This window comes from Pelodiscus sinensis, chromosome 10 (assembly GCF_052426305.1).
Source record: "Pelodiscus sinensis isolate ZL-2025 chromosome 10, ASM5242630v1, whole genome shotgun sequence".
Classification (NCBI taxonomy): Eukaryota; Metazoa; Chordata; order Testudines; family Trionychidae; genus Pelodiscus; species Pelodiscus sinensis.
This window is the reverse complement of record NC_143061.1, coordinates 45674729-45698032: the sequence shown is the minus strand read 5'-3', so window position 1 is coordinate 45698032 and position 23304 is coordinate 45674729. Positions and strand designations below refer to the sequence as shown.

At 42.8% G+C, this 23304-nt stretch overlaps 1 protein-coding gene across 6 annotated transcripts in view; it reads right to left on the bottom strand.

Annotated features, from left to right (window-relative positions):
* PIK3CB (phosphatidylinositol-4,5-bisphosphate 3-kinase catalytic subunit beta) overlaps nt 1-23304 on the bottom strand; it is a 225115-nt gene that overhangs the window by 13185 nt on the left and 188626 nt on the right. For all 6 annotated transcript variants that reach the window (XM_075937519.2, XM_075937524.2, XM_089780866.1 and 3 more), the window contains 4 exons: nt 20575-20742; nt 16493-16616; nt 4951-5096; nt 1626-1758 (listed from right to left, as the gene is read on the bottom strand). In XM_075937519.2, coding sequence (XP_075793634.2) covers nt 1626-1758; nt 4951-5096; nt 16493-16616; nt 20575-20742 — 571 coding nt within the window. The remainder of the gene's footprint in view (nt 1-1625; nt 1759-4950; nt 5097-16492; nt 16617-20574; nt 20743-23304) is intronic.

The following is a 23304-nucleotide window of genomic DNA, read 5'->3' as shown; positions in this document are numbered from 1 at the left end:
ACGGGAGCAGGACAGTATTTCCGCAAGAACACTGATGATCTTACATGAGATCGTCAGTGTTCTTGCGGAAATTCAAATGGCCAGTGTAGACAGCTGGCAAGTTTTTCCATAAAAGCAGATGATTTTGCGGAAAAACTTGCCAGTCTAGACACAGCCTTTGAGTCCCCTGGGAAAGAAGATTCAAACATACAGATAGCTTGCCACATGTTTACCTACTAGTGGGTTATAAAGGCTTGGTTAGTCACCATCCAGAGCTTTAAGCTGCAAGATTAATACATTTTTCTCTCAAATCAAGTCTCTTTAAGTCAGTTTTTCAGAGTTGCCTCTTGCTGGTTTTGCCTCTCCTGGTGGATGACAGCTTCTATTACCAGGGTGGGAGTAAAGGTAGTCGTGCCTCTTTGCTGGTACAAAGTATTTGTGCTCCACCCACTTAGAGATGGGGGAACTGGAGGAGGGTATTTGCCACAAGGCCATTGCAATGTTGGCATTGGTGGTCACCTGGTTTCTCATGGGCTTGAGAGCGGCTGTGGGATTTATGCTGAACAGCCAATGAGCAATGCTGTGAAGCAGAGCAGGACCTCCAACGTGTGTTCCTCACGGACATGTTGCAAGGAGTCGTGAGCCAGGGAGTAGTACTGGCACAGTGAGTGGAGCCATGCCAGGGACCTGTCCATTGAACAGTGCATGGACCCGAGTGTACCATACATACCAGGATGCGTGTGCCTCAGGAAATTTGCACCAAGGTCCGGGGGAGTCCCACCTAGTGACCACACACCCTATCAAGGACAAGGCCAGGCTGCAGGCTCTGCAAATCTTGCCACAAAGAGATGAGATCTTGGACATTTACACTGAGCAAACACTCAGAAAATCAGCACCCAGTTTTCCTTCGCTGAGAGTACAAGTTTCCAGGATGCTTGTCTTTAGAATGAAGGATCACAACCAATTTGGCTGTTTGAAACTGGGGGAAAGAAACTCTGGGTGAATTAACCTTTATGAGCCATAGGAATAGTCTGTTAAGTTTAGGCTCTAGAGGACATGTCAGGATTTTATTTATGTTTGTATATTTTATATAATCTACTAACTCCTTGAAGTTATTTTTTGTTATATCAAGCTTTTTAAAAATTATAAACATGTTTAAATACTGTCTGGTAAGCAGGACTGTACTGTTCTTTTGGGAGCAGATAATGACTAGTTGCTGTCTCTCAAGGGATCTTCATGGGGGTCCCTCAAAAATTTTGAGGGACATTTCTGCCAGGAGGCCTTAACATGAGAAGTGCTTGTGTATGACTGCTGAGGGTTAGTTTCCCAAATCCACCAGCTTCTGGCAACATAAGCACTGCCTTCCAGATCTCAGTCAACCCCCCTCCCCTTTACTAGTTAACGATAGGTACACTCAAGCCTCTGAGTGCCCTCCTAGTCTCATGATCTACTAGACACTCAGACTCCCAGATTCCAGTATCATATCTACAAAATAGTTGAAGGAAATGGGTCTGTGCTTAAGTTCTAGATATTACCTGAATATTACATGGAATGGAATCCCAGACTTAGAAAAGTACAGAAATGCATTTGCTGTATAACTATAAATAAACGTACAGGAGATACAAAGTTGTCATTCTGATTTTTACCTTGAGATACTGGATATCCTTGACAGAGGTTAGCTCTGGAAGCCCTGCAGTTAACATCAGTGCAAAGAGTGTGATAAATAAATTTCCATGTCTTCGCAGAATCAAGTATGCTTCTTCACAACACTGGCGGAACCTGACCATCCATCACAAAAACAAACATGCAATGCACATGAGGCAAGATCAGATACATGAAATAGTTCTTTACATGCCATCTGGCCCAATACATATTTTGGAAAATGAAATTAGGCTTAATATATGATTACTATCTGAAAGGATGCTATGAACTTTTATTTAGCTCTCCAGCTGTTCCGCTTCCAATGCCGCATTTTCTTTGCCAATATACAGTAAATGCAAAGAGCATCAAATGGAACTGTGGGCTAACTGCTTATTCTACAGGAGAAAATGTCTCATTGGCATAGGTTCCTTTTCCATTCTATCCAGCAGCACCAATTATAGAGAACTTTACGGCTCCACCTACCAGAAGCAAGAAGGCAAAAGCTCAATTATTCAAAAGGAGTGTATGAACATCAACACCCACTTCGTTGCCAATAGGGTTTCAATAGCAAAGTAAAGACTTACATCAATGAAATTCTCCGAGTGACTTGTCCTAAGGGTACATTTCCACTGCAGACTAAGCCCAGATCTGTGGAACCTGGCCTTGTGGATTCAGTGTTTCCAAGCCCATGCTTGACAGCTTTGTAAACTGCATTGTAAACCTAGCTTTATAAGTACTGGATCTGTCTCTCTCAACCTTGCTAATGCTTCAATACTGCACTTCTGACTTGGGTCAGTGGTTTGAGCTGCATCCATATTGCAAAATGACAGGGTATGAACCCAAGCACTTTGACCACTCCCCGAATCCTGAAGCAGAGTCCTACAACCTGGGACCTGAGTGCTTGCTGAGTCCAGCTGATTTGTGTGTGGACAGAAGGAGGGCATGTGCTCAAACTCAGTCAGAGTGGGTAGGAGTCAGGAACAATGTAAAAAGGGAGAAGAAAGGACTTTGACAAATAGAATTACTGGTAAGCAATTTTCCCTTGTTGCATATACTTTACCTTTCATACTAGCCAGTAACAGAAATCACAGTCAATTGCTGTTGTAAGCAATGGGTCAAAGGACTGGCAGCCAATCTGTACAGGCCCAAACTGGAAAGCACAAAGAAGGTCTCCACAACACCGTTGGTGGTATGTGTGTGTGCTCCCCAGTGAAACAAGCACTAATGTGGTAAGATCTAACTTGGCTACCTCATAACATTTGTTCTATAGTTTGTTCTATTGTTGGAGACCCATTTTGATAATCTTTGTAAGGATATTTCCTGACACTATTAGGGAAAGCCACTATCAGTGTAGGTGTATTCCTGAACTATTTTGTCCAGTTAAGATAGTATGACAATGTCCTTATTACAGTAAGTGTATGAAATTTAGCTTTCCCTGGATTTGAGTGCAACTTGGGAAAGAAAACTGGGTGATGAATAAACTGGTTCATATGGAAGTCAAAGAACTTTGGTCAGGAATTTAGGATGAACCCTGAGTGTAACGTTCTTATGAAAAACTGTGTGGGAGACACTCACCAGAAGGGCATGATTTCTCCTTTATTTGAGCAGATGCAGAGGCTACTAAAAAAAGCAGTCTTCAGTGATACATGATATAAGGTATAGGTTGCTAAATGTGGTTACAGAAATGTACAGTTTATAGGGAACACTGGTCACAGTGGATTCTCCATCACTGATAGTTATTACATCAAGACTGATTTTTTTTTTCTAACAGATCCGCTCTAGGAAATATTTTTGGGGAAATCTGTGGCCTGTGTAATACAGGTGGTCAAGTTGGATGACCACAATGGGTACTTGCTTTGGAACCTATGAATTTAGTGGAGGCTTTCCTGCTTTGGATGGAATGTTCTGAAAGAGTAGGGAACATACGCACAGAATAGTATCCATATGAACAATCACTAGAAAAAAAAATTAGGCAATCAGGCTGCCATCTATGCATCGAGGTCTGGTGAGAACAACAAATGGAAAGGACATGGAGCTTAAAAATAGTAGTCTTGACTAAGAGATTCATTGTCCTTAGGATTCTGGTAGGCAGACCCATAATACTCTCAGTAATTGCTTGTGGCTGAATACAATGGTAAATTACATTTAGCAAAGATCAGAAGAAAATTAGTTGAATTTGATGAGAAGCAGAGTTGAAGGATAATTTCTGGTAGTGGCAGAAACAACGTCAATTCTTACTTATACAGTAATTAAAAAGTAATTGCTTGTGGCTGAATACAATGGTAAATTACATTTAGCAAAGATCAGAAGAAAATTAGTTGAATTTGATGAGAAGCAGAGTTGAAGGATAATTTCTGGTAGTGGCAGAAACAACGTCAATTCTTACTTATACAGTAATTAAAAAGTGTGTTAAAATATATGTTCATTTTAACAATGAGTGGGTTTTAAATTCAGGAAAATCATTTATAAAAGTATGAACAAAGTAGATCTATACACAACCAATCTTTATCATAAAAGCAATCCTTCCTTTTTCTCTTTCACAAAAACAGTCAAAAATCAGTTTTAATACATAGCTACAGATAGCTACGTTTAATTGTTGAGACATCACTGCTGTGAATGCAGACTTAAGAATAGCCATACAGTGTTAGATCAATGGTCTATCTAGTTCAGTATTTTGCCTTCTGACACTGGCCAGTGTCAGATGCTTCAGAAGCAATGAAAAAAAATAAAACCTTAGCAATATATTGAGAAATCCATCCTGTTTCTCAGTTCAGCTTCTGATAAAGGCTTCAGGACACCCACAGCATGGGGATGCATCCATGGGCAACTTGGCTCATAGCCATTGATGGACTTATTTTTCATGATATAATCTAATTTTTTAAAACAGACCTTTGATATTCACAACATCTCATGATTCTATTCTCATCAGCAATACCAGCAAAATCCTGTAATTGCTAGAATTGCCCATGAAATCTTTTTTTAAACCAGCATTACATTAGCTATCTGCCAGTCACTTGTTATAGATGTTAACTTAAGCGATATGTACCTATCAAAGAGTAGTTCACCTATACGCATAGGATGTACAATATTTTCTTAATTCATTTTTAAACTAAATGAGTAAAAATTACTTCTCTTTTAAAAAGCAAAAGTTTGTGAAGGTATATTTTTCTTTAGTCTAGGCCCATTTGCATGCATGATCACTTTATATGTAATCAGCAAGCAATAAAATAACATAGGACTCTAAGCTAGAATTGTTCAATATACTTTGTTCCAGCTGTAAAGTGATAAGAGAAGTAACAACTTTATCCTAGACATCAAAACAATACTTACCGGCCAAATTTTTCAGTGTTTCCTGTTTTGCCTTGTTGAATGACATGAATGAAGTCATAGGTAAGAATGAAAGGCACTCGTTCCCTTTTAATTCCAAATTTGGATTTGAAGTTCCCAAGAATATGCCCAAAATCTATGTGAAAGAGCTAAACAAAAATAAGAATTAAAATTAATTTCTTCAGAAAAATATTCTATTTCTCTAATTTATGTTAAAAAACCAAAGAGGGGCTTGACAGGAATGATTAACTAAAAATGAAACAAAAAACAGGACTATGTAGCATTTTAAAGACTAACAAAATGGTTTATTAGGTGATGAGCTTTCGTGGGCCAGACCCACTTCCTCAGATCAAATAGTGGAAGAAAATTGTCACAACCATATATACTAAAGGATACAATCAAAAAAATTAACACATATGAAAAAGGACAAATCAAATTTCAAAACATAAGGGGGATGGGAGGGGAAGGTAAATGTCTGTGAGCTAATGATATTAGAGGTGATAATTGGGGAAGCAATCTTTGTAATGGGTAAGATAATTAATGTCTTTGTTTAAACTTAGGTGTAAAGTGTCGAATTTAAACATGAATGTCAGTTCAGAGGATTCTCTTTCAAGTGTGGTCTTATAAGGTCTTTGAAGCAGGATGCAGGTAATCAAGTCGTTGAGAATGTCCTTTCTGGTTGAAATGGCAAGAAACTGTTTTTATTTTGTGATCCTGTCTAATATCTGTTTTGTGGGCATTGATTCTTTGGCGAAGTGTCTGAGATGTTTGTCCAATGTACATAGACGGACACTTTCGGCACATGATAGCATAAATGATATTTATAAAAGACATTAGTTATCTTACCCATTACAAAGATAGCTTCCCCAATTATCACCTCTAATATCATTAGCTCACAGACATTTACCTCCCCCACCCCAACCCTCTTCTGTTCTGAAATTTGATTTGTCCTTTTCATGTGTATTCATTTTTTTGATTGTATCCTTTGGTATATAGTTTTTTGTTTCAGCTACATCAGACTAACATGGCTACATTTCTATCACTAACTAAAAATGAGACTCTTGATAATCCCCCCATGCTGCCTTAAAATTCCATATTTTGTGTCTCTCTGAAGCACATGCAATCCCTTGCGTAGGTTTTTATTTTCAGTTTTTCAAAAACTGAATAGAAAAATCAATGATAGCAGCCTGGCTCTTAAGGCCATTCTGAGTATAAAATGTCCACACAGGAGAAAATATTATCAGTAAGAAAGGAAATTCCATTTTCAAGCTTTCAAGGTACAGCAATATTATTTTAGGGTTTTACCATGATAGCCAACGTGAAATCCATAGCAAAAGCGTCATCCCCTCTAACCTTCAAGAAATCTCTGGTATTCTACCTTTTCATGGTTGACTCTCTTTCAGATTAGCTTTTTAATTAGGATTTCATTTATTTAATGTATTGGTTGATAGGGCAATGTCAAAAATATTAGAGGAAAAATCATTCTAAAATTAATAAAATAAGCAAGAAAATGTTTTATAGATGGAGAAGTGATTTCACTGAAATCTGAATAAAGCTTCACTAGAGATTAAAAAAAATTATAAACAATGTAATTGAGAGCATTCTTCAGGCTCAACCCAAATGGAACAGCACAGTTCAAAATGCTACCTTGATTTTTAAGGTTGTCCATTTGCAAGATAGATCTGACCAGAGCTATAATGATATAGGGCCATATGGAATAGTGCTGTCTACATAACTGATTTTTTGGTTTGGTGGACAAACCAAAAAGCACAAAATACATACATACATACATACATACATACATACATACATACATACATACAAACAAACAAACAAACAAACACCTTAAAAATCCATTTAGGCTTACTCAAAAACATAAAATGTCTTAGTTTTTCTGGAAAAACAAATAAGATGAAAAAATCTATTTAAACAAAACATTTTGCTCAACCTGAAACTAAAATGTGTTGTATTCTAAGTTATCTTTAAAACCCCCCCCCCACAAAAACAAACCCCAAAAACAAAATAAAATTCTGAAACAAAATGTATTTTTGAGATAAGTTTTAAATGGTACATTGTAGAAATGCTAAAATGAATTGTTGGAACATGTCATTTCACACACTTGAATAGTATTTCAGTTAACTTGAATCAGCATTTTTCAGTGAAAAACTCATTTACATGAAAAAAAATTGCCCAGCTCTATTAAGGAAATTTGTTGGGTTTTGGGAAGTGATTAGTTATACAGAACAATCTTATGTGACACACAATTATTTACAAAGGATGCATTCATCTCTAAGCCATTATCTTCTCATACCTTTCCTTAAGTCTTTTTCCTCTCATCTACCTGAAGTGAGTCAACTATAAAGACTCCCATTTTCTAGTTAATTCCATATTTATATTTTCTTTGAATAAGTCACCAAAACTAGAATAAGACGAATGTAAGATGTAGTCACCTTGTGCAGTAATGGAGGTTTTTCAAGATTGTTGTCCCTGTGGGTCCACAGAATCTATTAAGAGAATTTATGTAGTAGTGCCGTCAGTTGGCTGCACACGCGGAGCAGCCCGCATGAGCCAGTGTTGCTACTCTGCATACACAGGAAACAGTCCCTTCATTTCCTTCTCTGCCCCAAAAACGGATGGATCCAAAGCAAAGAGAAGGGAGAGCAGGTGATGGAGCAATCACAGGGACAACCATCTAAAAAAATCTCCTTTACTGCACAAGGTCTTAACTCTCTTTTTCGAGGAATGTCCCTGTGGGTGCTCCACCTTAGGTGACTATGAAGCAGTACTCGTGCTCAGAGGAAGGAGCTTTGGTTGGTCAGTGGTGTAACAGTAGCTAATATTGCCTGGTCAAACTGGGTGTCATGAGACAGGTAAGTTTCAAGTGCATAGCATTTTGTAAATGTATGAACAGAAGAGCATCTAGTTGCTCTGCAAATGTCTATGAAAGGTATGTTGTACAGGTAAGCTGTAGACACAGCCATTACTCTTACAGAATGTGCACATAGATGCACTGGCCGTTCCTGCCCAAAGTGTGGTAGCCTAGTCTAATGCAGTCCAGAATCCATCTGGACAATCGCTATTTAGAAATTGACATTCCGAAGGACCTCTCGGTAATTGATATGAATAACCTCTGTGATTTGCGCATTTGTTTAGTTCTGTCCAAGTAGAAGGTGACCACTCTGCGGACATACAATGTGTGTCATGCAGCCTCTCTATTGTCTGTGTGGGGTTTCAGGAAGAATATAGGTAAGTAGAAGGGTTTGTTGTAATGAAAGGAAGTTGGGACCTTAGGGAGGAATTTTGGGTGTGGTCAAAGGATGACAGTGTCCTTGTGGAATATAGTAAATGGAGGGTCTGCCATCATTGCACCTATTTCCCCTACTCTCCTGGCAGATGTGACGGCGACTAAAAAGGCCACCCTCAGAGAGATGGAGCAGGTAGCAAGGGGATGAAATGGCTTACAGGTGAGGGTCTTAAGTACTAGGTTGAGGTCCCAGGTTGGAGTTGGGGGTCTTTGTGGGTGGGTAGGTATTTTGAATTCCCTTTGGGAAGCATTTTGTGATGGGAAGGGTAAAAACAGACTTGTCATCAATTGGGAAATGGAAGGCTGTAATTGCTACCAGATGAACCTTTAGGGAGCTGAATGATAGTCCTGAGTTCTCAAGATCTAGCAGGTAGTCTGAAATCACAGGAAGGGGCACGGTCGGAGGATTTATCTGTTTTTGTTGTGTTCATAATGAGAATCTTCACCATTTACAAACATGATTTCCTTGTTGTCAGTCTGGGACCGTTGAGCAGGATTTGCTTGTCTTAATCAGTGAATGGCATCTCTATTGAGGTGAACCAGTTAAGAGGAAGTTATTCATTTCGTGCAGTAACAATGGTTCTTTGAGATGTGTGTTTCTGTGGGTGCTCCACTGTTGGTGTCAGGTCATCCCAGTGCTGCAGATTGGAGTTTTGAACAGCAGTAATCAGCTGGACTATTCACGCATGGCTAGCATCTCGTGACGTTTACGCCCTTCTCCTCACGTGAGCGGTCTGGCTCCAGCCAGTTCCTCTCATCCACTCCAGTATCTGAAAAAAAAATTACGAACAGAGACTCTGAAGCAGGGAGGAAGGCGGGCAGTGGAGCACCCACGGGGACACACATCTTGAAGAACTGTTGTTACTGCACAGAGTAACTTCTTTTTTTTCGAGTGATGTCCTCATAGGTGCTCCACTGTTGGTCACTTTGTAAGCAGTACTTGAGGGAACCTGGACAGTGGGTTTCAGAGTCATACTTTAACAACTATTGAGAGCACTGCTGAGGCCACTGAGGAATCAGTAGCCAAATGGTGTACTACAGCATAGTGTTTCATAAAAATTTCATTAGAGGACCATGTGGCTGCATGGAAGATGTTTCGAAGAGGGACCCCTCATAGGAAAGCCATGGATGTTGCTACAGCTCTGGCAGAATGAGCCCTAGGTGGTGCTGGGAGTGGCTTGTTCCGGATGGCGTAACACTTGTTGATACATGAAACTATGAGGTTCGAGATGTGTTGAGATGAGTGGTTCACCTTTGGAACAGTCTGCTAGAGACACTAGTAAACGTTGGGATTTAAGGAAATCTCGAGTCCTCTCTATGTAAAAGGCTAGTGCTCTATGCACATTGAGGAAATGCAGGGTTGCCTCCCAAGATGAGGCATGCAGCTTGGGGTAGAAAGACAGGAGAATGATCGGTTGACATGGAATTCAGAACACACCTTGGGGATGAAGGCTGGGTGAGCTTGTAGGATGACACTATCTCTGTTAAAGGTACAATATGGCAGTACTGCCATCAGGCCTGCTAGCTCACTGACCCTATGAGCAGACGTAATGGCTAGAAGAAAAACCACTTTAATTATGATAATTGGAAGTGGTGCAGTAAATAGTGGTTCAGAGGGTAGTTGAGTAAGGGTGTTCAGGACCAGATCTACGTTACAGGAGGCCTGTGGTTTGGAGTGAGGTTGGCCAACCTTTTAAGGAACCTCTTGGAGCTGAGTATGCGAACACCGAGGTGCCATCAATGGAATGTAGGAAGGTGGTGATTTGAGGAAAGGTAGACTCTGAGGAAGGTGATGGCTAATCCTGTGTGCTCTACTCAGACTGAAATGGAGAAACTGCCCATAAGTGGGGTGGATGGTGCTGTGGAAATAAGCATCTTGGAGGTCAAGGGTTGCAAACCAATCCCCTGTCGTCTAATGCTGGAATTATAGTTGCGAGAATTACCATTTTGAACCGCTGCATTCAAAGGTAATGTGAAGGCTGAGTTTTTGAAGATCGAGTATAGGTATCCAACCTACAGTTTTTTTCTGGGTGAGGAAGTAGAAGCCTTTGCCTCTGAACTTGGTTGGTACCCTTTCTTCTGCTCCGATGGAAAGGAGTTGATGGACTTCCTGTTTTAGTAAATCCTCATGAGAAGGATCCCTGAAGAGGAGTGGGGTACGTGGGGAGGTTGGAGGTAGTGATATGAAGAGGATGGTGTAGCTGGATGAAACAATCTTGAGAACCCAACAATCAGATGTGATGGTGGACCAATGATGGTAAAAAAGTCTGAGATGGTGGTAGAAAATGGGAACCATGTGATCAAATGGGTGTGTCAAAGGAAGGATTTGCAAGCCCTTGACCAGGCTGTCAAACTTGCAGCTCGTTGGATGGCTGGTTAGAGGTGCGGTTATTTTGAGTGTACCTCTTTTGGGTTCTTTGTCTCGTCTGGGATTGATTGAACCCACACTGCAGATACCTTGAGTATGAGAAGTTGTGGCATCTCTGGTATGGTGTGTATCTCTTGTGCTAGTATGGAGGTGTATATATACTGCCGGTACGGAGAGTGGTTCTGGAGTCCTTGCTTGACTGGAGAACCTCATCTGTCTTCTCGGCAAACAATTTCTGTTTGTCAAACAGGAGGTCCTCAACTTTGGTCTAAAGCTCTTGTGGGACTCTAGCAGTTTGTAGCCACGAGGCTCTTCTCATGACTATAGAGGTAGCAGTGGAACGAGCCGCTGTGTCTGCCACATCTAGTGTGAACTAAAGGTATGACCTAGTGGACACGTATCCTTCCTGGACTATGGACTTCAAAATGGGTCTCTTTGCATCTGGTAAATGTTCCATTAGTGCAGTAAGTTTGGCGTAATTGTCAAAGTCGTGGTTAGACAGAAGAGCAACATAATTGGTGATGAACAATAGTGGTGTTGAGGAAGAATATATTTTCCTGCTGAAAAGGTCCATGCACTTGCTTTCCTTATCAGCTGCAGCATTCTTATACTGGGAAGTCTTGGACCTATGTTGGGCTGCATCCATTACTAGGGAATTGGGCTGAGGATGAAAAAATAAAAATTCCATACCATTAGCTGGGACAAAATACTTTGTCTGCTCTCTTATTGATCAGTGGGGCAGAAGCTGGGGTCTGCCAAATCTCCTCAGCAGCCTCCATAATGGCCTCATCTATTGGCAACGTGATTTTCGCTCGTTGGGAGGGTTGAAGGTTTTTGAGGAGGTGGTACTGCTTCTTCTGAACCTCAGTTAGTTGGCTAGTGGCCACCCTTTTAAACAATTCTTGAACTGTTCAAGATCATCTGTAGGTGACATGGCCCCTGGGATAATGGCTTCTTGTAGAGACAAGGAGGACTGATCTGTAAGGGAAGTATTGGGCTGCTGATCATCAGGTTCCGATAACTGACCCTCTTCTGGTTCAGAATGGTGTGGTGGAGGTGGTGGTGGTGGTGAATACCTCCGATGCTGAGTGTGTTGTTTATGAGCAGGCACAGGAGAAGAAGCATATTGCTGTGCATGAGAGGATCTGTACCATCAAGGTGACCAGTGTCTGGAACAGGAAGGCTGGTGCCAGTAGTAGTCCATTGTCCAATATGGTGGGCAGCTGCGGTAATATCTGCAGTGATCATATGACAAGACCATCTTGGGAGATGAGTGCCTCGAGGAAAAGACACTTTTATGCTCTTCCCAACATGTTGCATGCCCCGATAAGGCTGGAGAAAGAGGGAGCATTACTGAGCCCTTGGAAGCGAAAGGAGGAGAAAAAGACATATGTCTTGGCTGAGTACTGCAATGAAATTCGCAACCCAGTGCTGGAGGTAATGAGCCTTTCTTGATGCTGATGGTCTGTTAGGCGTATCTGGTGTCGGGATAGGGTGAGATGTACATTCCGGTGCAGTTGTTACTGCTGGTGCCGGTGGCTGAATTGATGCCGATGCCAGAGATATTGTGGATGGGGCTGCTGGTGCCTATGGTGCCTTTGGTGCTTGATGGTGAGAGCTCGTTCCATTGTTGGCACCAATGGTGGTCTTTGGGGGACTTTCCAGTCCGAAACAGCCTTGCGACATGAAGGGGCAGTACCGGATGTCCCTCCCGTGCTGACAAGCTGGGAAGGGAATTTCCTGCACATAAATCCTATCACCTCTCTACTTTGAGAATGACTGTGTGTGCTGCTCCCCAACCAAGGAGAGACACATCTGTCATGATAGTTGTGGATGATAGTTGTTTGTGGAAAGGTACTCCACTGCACATGTTTCTTGTGTCTGTGCACTAGTTCAAGGAATATTTGACACTGAGAGGGATCGAGATGGCTTTGTTGATGCTGTGGAAACATGGTTTGTAAACAGGTCTCGGCCACATGTAGTCTGGCATGCTGTACTACAGAAGTAGTTCCACAGGTTAACTGCGCTGTGTGAAGAACAACTTTCTTTTATTAGTTTTAAACCTGCTACCCATTAATTTCATTTGGTGTCCTCTAGTTCTTCTATTTAGGGAACTAATAAATAACTTTTCTTTATCAGCTCTCTCCACACCACTCATGATTTTATATACCTTTCAGTCTCCTCTTTTCTAAACTGAAAAGGTAAGAAAATATTGTGATTCCCTGTCTGCAGAGATGGGCAGCCACAACAGCAAGCACCTTGGAAAACACTCTTGGAGCCATGGTGGATTGGAAATGCACACTGTATACTGCGAATTGAAAGTACTTCCTGTGTGCTGGGTGGATGGACACACAGAAATAGGTGTGCTGCAGGTCAAGGGTAGATTTGTCTAAGGCAGGGATTATTGTGGGTAGGGTGACCATCTTGAACTGTTGTGGTCGTATGTAATGGTTGAGCTTCCTTAAGTCGATAAACGGTTTCCATCCTCCCATCTTTTTTGTTGTGAGGAAAACCCTTTGTCCCTGTGATGTTGAGGCGTAGGTTCTATGGTTTCCAGCTGGAGCAGATGGCTGAGCTCCTAGATGAGGCTCTTGTGATGAGATTGGCTTCTGAAGAGGGACAGGGAGGAAGGGATAAACGAAAAGGGGATACAGTATCCATTCTTGATAACGTCTAATACCTATCTGTCCATAGTAGTGAAAGATCAATGTGGGCAGAAAGGTATTAAGATAGCTATGAAATATGGGGAATGTGTCTTAGGAGTTGGGTTATCATGCCCTCAACCTGAACTTCAAAATGTTTGCCTTGAAGTTGAGGGTTGGCAGGTCAAGGATTGGTCAACGCTCTGCCTGTGCTTGGTTTGGTGTTGCTTCTGTCTGGCCTCATATTGCCTCTGTGGTTGTTTAAAGGATGTGGGCCTGTACCTCCGAGTAAAATACTTCCCTTGTTTTCTTTTTACTGCAGGGACATGAATGCCCAGCATTTTGAGTGTGGCACGCAAGTCTCTGAGCATGTACAGGGAAGCATCAGCGGCGTCCATGAAGAGCTTCAACCCCTGAAATGGAAGATCCACCACTGTGGCCTGCACCTCACGAGGAAAGCCAGACAGGTGGAGCCAAGAAGCTCTCCTAATCACCACTACTGTGGTGATCGAGCAAGATGCAGTATCAGAGGCATCAAGGGATTCTTGGAGAGTGATGCGGGATATTAGAGCACCTTCATTTATATTGGTCTTGAATTGCTCCCATTCTGTATCTGGGAATGCAGTGTAATTCACAATCCTTAACTGTAGGGATGTGGAGGAATAAGCTTTGCTGCCCATCAGATCTAAATGTTCCCTCCTTGTCATAAGGGCCATGTCTAGATTGCATCCCTTTTTCGTAAAAGGAATGCAAATTAGACATATCGCAATTGCTAATGAAGCGGGGATTTAAATCTCCCCCGCTTCATTAGCATAAAAATGGCTGCCGCTTTTTTTCGCTTCATTTAAATCCCCGCTTCATTAGCAATTGCGATACGTCTAATTTGCATCCCTTTTACGAATAAGGGATGCAATCTAGACGTAACCAAGGAGTGGTTCTGGCAGCATTTCCTCCCCCCTCTGGTTAATGGCACAGACAACTAAAGAATGGGAGAGGAGTGGGAGAACAGAAAGTGCCACGTAATACTTTGTCAGTTCTTTTACAGACAGGCAGGGCAGTGGTGGATGTCTGCCAGATGGCTTTGGCAGTGTCCATAAGGGCTGGATCCATAGGAAGCGCCAATTTCGCTAAAGGGGAGGCATAGAGAATACTGGTTCATTTGTGCTGAGTCTCAGGAAGGCTGACCAGGGAGACTTCCAGCACATCTGCCACCCTTCTATAAAGTTCTTGAAATTAATTAAAATAATCTCCTGCTATGGGTGGAGGAGGCATACTAGAGTGTTGTCTGGCAATGAAGATGAGATATGTGTAGGCAGTGGCAAGGAAGCAGAGATCTCCTCTCTTGTACCTTCCTCCTCTTGGAATACCAACCTGTTGAGAGAGGGCAGGGATAGGGCATGAGATGGGCCAGAGGGTAGTGCCTGAGGCTACTGCTGTGCGCTATACAGTGTCCACAGGTCCCAGTAGGGCCTGTTGGTGGGCAGCCATTGGGGTGGTTGCCATTGAGGAGGTAGTTGTGAGTGTTTAGGAGAAGAATGCCTTAGGATATAGGTACCCACTCCAGGTTCTTCATCCTTGTCACTAGAAAGCGGTGGTGTCAACCCTGCAGGTATGCAGAGGCTGAACTTGGCTGATGTTGGTGAACCATCAGTACCGAAGAATGGGGTCATTGGTACTGAGGTGATGTGCAGCTCTTCAGTTGTTGTAAAGTGCTGTGGTGCTATAATCATCGGTGTTAAGGTGGTGCTGTGGCTGATGTCATTGGAGTCTGTGGTGCCGCATGCTTATGTTTCATTGGCACCAGGGGTAGCATAAATATGCAGAAGAGTGTCATGACTTTCTTAGTACCAAAGGTGAGTCAGACGGTGTCAGCTGTGCTGAGTGGGACAGACTTGGCCGGTGCCTTAGAACTCATCTTAGAAAGGTCCTTAGATCCTCAGGACCCATCAGTGCCTGATGGTCCCATAGCCTCTCTCTCTCTGGTGCCTTAGTTATGGCTGGTGGCATTTTTAGAGGGTGCACTAATTTCTTGGAAGGGGAATCATGTCTGGCTGCTGAATGGTCTCTTTTCCAGGACTACTGGAGTGAGGCAGAGTCCTTGGCACTGGAACCTGACTGGGGAGCCTTCTCAGACATCGCCATAGCGGTATTGAGTGTTCTGGGTCTGAAGCCAGTCGCACTGTATTTTCTAGTGACAAGAGCTTCAGTTGTAACTCTCTTGCCTTCCATGTGCCTGTGATTAACTGCTTGCAGTGCTGGCACTGGGCGGTAGCGTGCATTTGGCCCAGGTACCGAATACACTGTGAATATCTGTTGGACACTGGGATTGAAAGCCTGCCAGGCAACATTTAAAGCCTGGGCATCCCAGGAAGAAAAAATGGCCAACTGAGAAAAGGGCCCCAACAGTGAAAAGGAAGAAATGTTTTTTCTAACTACAACTGTAAAAATAACTATCTATAACAGTGGTCCCCAACCTTTTGAAGTTGTTGGGCGCCAGGGGGCGTGGCCGTTTGCCCGCCAGGCGCCAGGGACACTAGTGCCCCCGGGGGTGGGCCCCCCCCTTGCCGCGCGCCCGGGGCCGGCGCTCCGCCCCCCCGCCGAGTGCCGCGCGCCCGGGGCCGGCGCTCCCCCCCTCCCGCCGAGTGCCGCGCGCCCGGGGCCGGCGCTCTCCCCCCCTCCCGCCAAGTGCCGCGCGCCCGGGGCCGGCGCTCCCCCCCCCTCCCGCCGAGTGCCGCGCGCCCGGGGCCGGCGCTCCCCCCCCTCCCGCCGAGTGCCGCGCGCCCGGGGCCGGCGCTCCCCCCGCCAAGCGCAAGCACCCGTGCGCCATGTGCCCGGGGCCAGGCCAGACCCGAGCACCTGGCAGGCGCATTGAAATGCGCCCGCGGGCACCGTGTTGGGGACCACGGATCTATAATATCTACAACAATACTAACTCTAACAAAATTCACAACAATTAGGAGGGCAGCTCTTGATCCTGACTAAAGCCAGTGGCGGCAGAGAGGAACTGAAGGGACAGATGGCTATGCATACAGATGCATCAGCATGTGCCGGCTGCCCCACATGCACAGCCTACCGAGGGCACTGCTACCTAAATTCTCTGAAGAGGTGGAGCACCTGTAGGGACACTGCTTGAAGAAGAACTGGAAAAAAAATCAAAATAAGCTTTTTACAATAACTATAATTACAAATATTTTTAAAGAGATTTCATCTAGCTGCTAACAGGATTCTTACCTGACCATTCTTCCTGACCATGATATTGTCACTATGTCTGTCACCAATGCCCAATACATAAGTAGCTACACAGTAGCCAGCACAAGACAAAGTAAATTCCTCAATTGCTCGATCCAGGTCATCACTAACAACACAAAGGCAAACAATAGTTTTGTACATAAGCAATAATTCACCTTCTATTTTCATATTAAGAAAAACATACAATTTTGCTTAAAACTAGGATCTGATTAAATTAAACCAAACGCAGGATTATTAAGCCATTTCACTAGTTAGGAAGATAGAAATGAAAGAATTACAATAGGCAATAGTACTGAGCCATTTGGTATGAACAATTATGTTTTGTAAATTATATTTCATAGCTTATCCAATGAAATACAGTTCAACATGCTGTCAGTATTAGAACTTCAGATTTGTACTGCTGTTGAAACTCCAATAGCAACCTGAATCTGAAATCACAAAATCATAGGGTTGGAAGAGACCTGAGGAGGTCATCGAGACCAACCACCTGATAAAAACAGGATCAATTCCCAACTAAATCATCCTAGCCAAGGCGCTGTCAAGCCAGGACTTAAAAACCTCTAGGGATGGAGAGTCCACAATCTTCTTAGGTAACCCATTCCAGTTCTTCACCACCCTCCTCGTGAAATAGTTTTTTCTAATATCCAACCTAGACCTCTTCCACTGCAACTTGAGACCACTGCTCCTTTTTTTGTCACCACTGAGAACAGCCTCTCCATCCTTTTTGGAACCCACCTTCAGGTATTTAAAGGCTGCTATCAAATCCCCCCTCCTACTCATTCTTTTCTTCTGTAAAATATGTCCACATTTTTCAGCCTATCCTAAGTCATATGCTCCAGCCCCCTAATAATTTTTGTTGCCCTCCATTGGACTCCCTCCCATGTGTCCACATCCTTTCTGTAATGGGAGGCCCAGAATTGGATGAAATACTCCAGACGTGGACTCCCCAGTGCTCAATAAAAGGGAGTAACTACTTCTCTAGATCTGCTGGCAATGCTCCAACTAATGTACTCCAATATACCATTAGCCTTCTTGGCTACAGGGCACACCATTCAATTTAAACATCTGAAAAGACAACGTTAAACTTGCAAAGATAGCTATATGTGCGTGTATTTGTGCATATATGCATGCACAGAAGGCATGAGATCCTCACTCTGTTTAACCCTTTTACATTGGTGTCATGAATTGGGGCTGCAAAGGAGAGCCTGACATACCTGAAGAGTGAGGAAAGGGTTAAGCAATTCTGGAGATGCACCTGAGGGAGGGGGCTTTGGGCATTCAGTCAGTGAAATGCAGATAAGGCATTTCAAATGGAGAGAAGGTTCCCCGCACCCACCCTTTTCCTTTGTTTTGGGTCAGAGCAGTTTTTCCCCAGGTAGCAGGAGACACGGACTCTCCCAGGAACAAACTCCTTGAATTCACTAAAATGGATAAGTAAGGAAAAGTTTAGCTAGTCCTTCAGGTTTTATTGTTTTCCATCAATCATCATCATCATCATCATCAACAACCATGGGCTCAACACCCATTGGTGTCCGATGTCTCCCTCACTATTTCCTTTCATCTTTCCCTGTCCAGTGCAGAGTGGCTTAGTATCTGTAGACTAGTTCCGCACCCATCTACTATATCATCTATCCATTCTCTGTGGGGTCTGCCTCTCTTATTCGGACCATCCATTATGCTGAATACCAGGGTCTTAACTTTTCACTTGTCATTCATTCTGCAGATATGCCTGAATAGCTGTAACTTCCATTGCAAAGCATTCTGCAGTAGGTTCTTTTCGGCTGTATCTTCCTATATAATTCCTCGTTGGTGACATTCTGCATCTATCCTATTCTCAGGATCTTTCTATAACAACTCCTCTCAAACCCCAATATCCTTCTCTTCGAATCTTTCATTATCACCCATGTCTCACATCCATACAACATGCTGTTAATACATGTTTTCAAATCACTCAGCTTTGTTCCTAAGCTAAGTGCTTTACCTTTCCAGATCTTATTTATTGCCTTCAAACTCACTCTTGCTTTTGCTATTGTAGTCACTATTTCCTTCTTACAGTCTAGATCATACATCATGTTGCTCCCCAAATATGTGAACTTCTCTACGTTCTCTGGTTCGATCCCATCTACACTGATCTTCCTTCCCATTTCCTTATTTCCAAATACCATTGTCTTTGTTTTATCTATCTTCATAATCAGTCCATATGAGTTCCCTTCCTCATTTAGCATCTGCACCATTCTCGCTAGCTTCTCTTGATCTTCCTCGATAGCTATATCATCTGCAAACCTTAAGTTGTTAATTCTCATCCCGTGCACCAATATCCTTTCTACCTCGTCCTTGATCTTGTCCATTGCTCTCTCTAGGTGTGTGATGAAGATACTCAGTGATATCAGATCTCCTTGTGTTGTACCTCTACTCGTTCTAAACCAACTTCCCAACTCTCTGCTGCCTCAACATTATCATTGATATCCTTCAACAACCCTATCATTTCCTTGTTTGAGAGTTTGGAAATCATATCTGAGCTGGTTAATTGTTCTCTCTTTTGTAACTAAAATTACAGCCCAGGGATTTTCCCTGAGTGTATTTCACTCCACTGCTTTTAACACCCAGTCATTTGCTATGCTTGCAACAGTAATCTTGTTTTAATAATAAAAGTGTTTTCTTTTTGTTTTGGCTAACTGATATTGGTTGATTTTTGTATCTTTAAACCTATGTGCCTAAATTACTTGGGAGGAGCAGAGCCCCATTGTTCTCTGTGGATTATCTCTGTTTTCTCAACTCCAAACAAAATGGAGGTTGGGGCAGGGAGGAGAGCTTTCCAAGTGATCTTTTCCCTGGAAAAGGGCTTATTTTATATTTTTATCTACACTTGGTGGTGGCAGCAACCAATCATCTTTCTTTTTGGGTGTCAGGGAAACTGAAACCGGACAAGTTTTTCTGGGAGCTACAGAGATAAGTTCTTACAGAGTTTATTCTGCTAGCTAGCCCCCATATCTACACACAAAGTTCTAGACTGGGGAATTGAGCGGTGACATTTGGGTAACAGGAACAGAGCAATGTAAAAGGGACCTAGAAGCACTGGACTGAGCCAGTAAAAGACTCTCCAGGCACAAGAAAATAGAAAGACAGCAATGAGACTGTCATCTGAGGAGTCCATGGCAAGCCCTCACATACAGGGAGTGCCAGAGGCAGGGCTACAGCACACAGTGCTTGAAGATTCCAGACAGTGCTGTGAGCTAGTTGGTTCCAGAGAAGTCCTGAGGGCTATCTAAATTATGTCTGGGAGTGCAAAGTCTGCAACTTACAGCCTATCCTATTCCTGGGCTGAGTTTTCTGCTGAGCCTCTTACAGGTGCAGAGCAGAATCTCACCCAATCCTTCAGGATATGCATTGTGGTGATTCTATAATACAGGGACGGTCAGTAAGCGGCACAGACGTGGTTTGCCAAAGTTAGCCCCTGGTGATTGTCAGACACTTTATTTACCTCTGCATCCAGAGGCACGGCCGTTTGCAGCTCCAGTTGCTGCGGAGTGTCTTCCTGGTCAATGGGAGCTGCAGAAAGCAATATCTCGGTCCACACCTCTTCCTGCAGTTTCCATTGGCCAAGACAGGTGATCAGTGGCCAACAGGAGCTGCGGGAGGCCATACTTGCAGGCACTCGGGTAAATAAAGTGTCTAGCAGCCCACCAGCGATTAACTCTGGAAAAATGTGTCCAGCCTGTGGGCTGCTTATTACTAGGAATGGTAGAATGCAACAGACTTATCTATTTAATCGATAAGCCTCAGGTGCTGGTTGAACTCAGCCAGCTCCTGGGGAGGTAGCTTCACTATGACAGGGCAGCAAAGCCTCTTCCCAGGGAGCTGGGCGGGCTAGGGCTGCCTGCTCCACTCCTGGGAAGGAGGCTTTTTCTCAGAAAGGAGGTTTCTCTGTGGATGCTGATTGGATGTACATTGCAAGATTGGACCCTAAAATGGGATTTAGGATTTTTCCCCTTAATCCTCAAAACAATGTCATGTAAAAAAATTGTAACACAAGTTAGAAACAAGGAAAACACATTAAAATTTACCCTAAATTGTATTCCTTTAGCCAATTTAAGAGAGCATCTTTGTTGAACGCAGCAGCTGCAGCGACATTACTACTATTTAGCTGAATATCTGCAATTGTTTCTGAAGAAGAAACAGCTTCAATAAGCCCAGAATGGTCTCCTGTTGCTAAACAGCCATATGGCAACATCCTGAAACAAAAAAACAAACAGAGACACTATTAAAAAATTAGGAATTTTAATTTAATTTTAAGGTTTAACTCTCGGAAGTTAATACATGGACACATTTCCAGAGTGAAATAATCAATTTTCTATTTAAAAATAGCAGTTTCTATCTGCTATATAAATGCAGAAACAGCCTCAGTAGCTCAGTTTTTACATATACCAATCTCACAACTGACCACTTATATGAAGCACTTTCCTGATTTGGAAGGGTTGGGGGAGAGGGAGAAAGGAGGACTAGTATCATGTTACAAAAATCATTTTAGATGAAGAACAAGTCAACATTCTTTCACACTTTGATGCCTTCAGTGTCTTGGAAACTACTCTGCAAAGCTTAGAAGGACAAAAACAAGTGACAATGCACAATACTACTGTACAATACTATGCACAGTATTACACCTACTGTAACTGAGGCTCTGTCTACACTGTCACGTTCTTGTGGAAGAGGAAAAGCAAATGAAGTGTTCATTAGCATTTCTTGTGCTCTCATTTGCATATTCTCTTCCAATCCTTTTTGCTGAAGAGGTTTTTGAGGAAAAAACCGCATTGTAGACTGGGCCATTTTGCGCAAAAAACCCACTTTTGCACAAGAATACTTATTCCTCCCCTCCTCAAAATGAGAGTTTTTTTGTGCAAAATGGTCCCATCTACACTGCGTTTTTTCCCCCAAAAACCTCTTCAGCAAAAAGGCTTGGAAGAGAATATGCAAATAAGAGCAAGAGAAATGCTAATGAGTGCATCATTTGCATTTCCTCTTCCGCAAAAACCTGACAGTATAGATGGAGCCTGGTGTTTAATTTTATGACCTCTTCCACTTCACAAATGTATTGGGGACTGCGGAGCTGTAAAATAGGGGTTTTACTGTATGAGGAAATATGCCACACTTTGCTTTTAACTGATGTGTAATTCTGTTAAGAAAACAATAGAGGGAACCATTTCATTTCAGTTTCTAGTTTCTAGTGTAAATGGGCTGTAAAGAGAAAGTAAATTATATTCACTCTCACTTTAAGGTTCCTTTGTACCATCAGAGTAGTTTAAAGGTGCCAAAGTACAAACAAAAATCCAGCCCCTCTATATTTTAACATATCCATTGGATTTCCATCCTTTCTAGTTCAATTAAAAAGTTTCAAGAAATCAATAAAGAGGTAGCACAATATCTCTTTCAAATTGAAGAGAGACCCCTCACAGGATGCTTGGGCACATTACAAAGGGATAAAAAAATAACACAGAACATATCTAACAGAATATACAGTATATGCTTTTAACATGATGATAAATAAGTTCTGTGCCATAGGTAAGCTAGAATTCTGACAATTGGCATGCTTCTCCATTGTGGACTGCTGATTATAGAAAAAACCCTGAATTGGAATTTCTATTGTGCAGGACATCAAAAGGTTTTCATTCTATCACCCACCACCACTATCACACTACTTTATTAAGATCAATAAAATTGTCAAAGTGCACATCACAGGCACTAATGTTGATAGCAAAGTCCTTCTAGAAATGAACATGTTGGCAATACATAATTACATTATATAGGTTGCACCTCCCTTAACTGGGAGGGCCAGCAGCTGGGAGCCCCACAAATCTGGTGCTGGGGGGGCTGCAGCAGCCAGAGCAGCAGCAGTGCCTGGGCAATTTGGGTGGCGATGGAGCACTATCAGGGCTGCCTGCCACCCGGCCATAGGACTGGGACCAAAGCTGGGGCTACATCAGCCCAGTTAGCAGCAGGGCTGTAATATCCTGGGTGGTCTGTAGTTGCCTGGGCTGTGTGGGTCTGTCTGCCTTCTGGCAGTAGGGCCGGGGCTGCAGCCACAGCAGCCCAGGAGGGGAAAATTGCTGTGGTCACAGCAGCCCGGCAGAAGCAGTGTGGCTGACCAAATGTCACGCAGCAGGTAGTGGAGCTAGGGCTGAGGCTGGCCAGCAGGCAGCCTGGCTGGACAGAAGGAACCAGCAGTGGGGAGGGGCAGTGGGCTGAAGTGTTGGTGTCAGGGGACCTCTTGCTGTCCATCAAATTCCCTTATCCAGGACCAGTCAAGTCTCGAGAGTGCAGGACCAGGGAGATCCAACCTGTACTCAACAATAGTAATGCACTCGGTTTTCAGTTTTGATTATTTCATATTGATAGATTTAAGATTAAACTGGGCCAGAGAAATGCAGCAAATATGGTGAGGAGGTATGGATGGGGCTAAAAACAACTTAACTGAGGTATTTACAATATAGAGAGTATGGTCACATGCTAGATGCCAGCAATATTTATAACTCTTCAAGTCTTGAGTTTTAGTTGTATACTATTCTCACCACTAATCCTAAAAAATCTTCTTTAAAGTAGCTGATTCTAAAACTATATCTATAATAACAATAACAAAATATTCAAAAATAATAAAAAGCTAGTTACTAATTTTAAGGGTTGTTTAATTAGACCAAAAATGGCATCCGACACAATGAACATGAGCTCAAAACTATAAAGTTAAAATTACTACTCACTAGTCATGAAAAGTGAACTGATTTTTTGTCCACTCCCTGGCACTG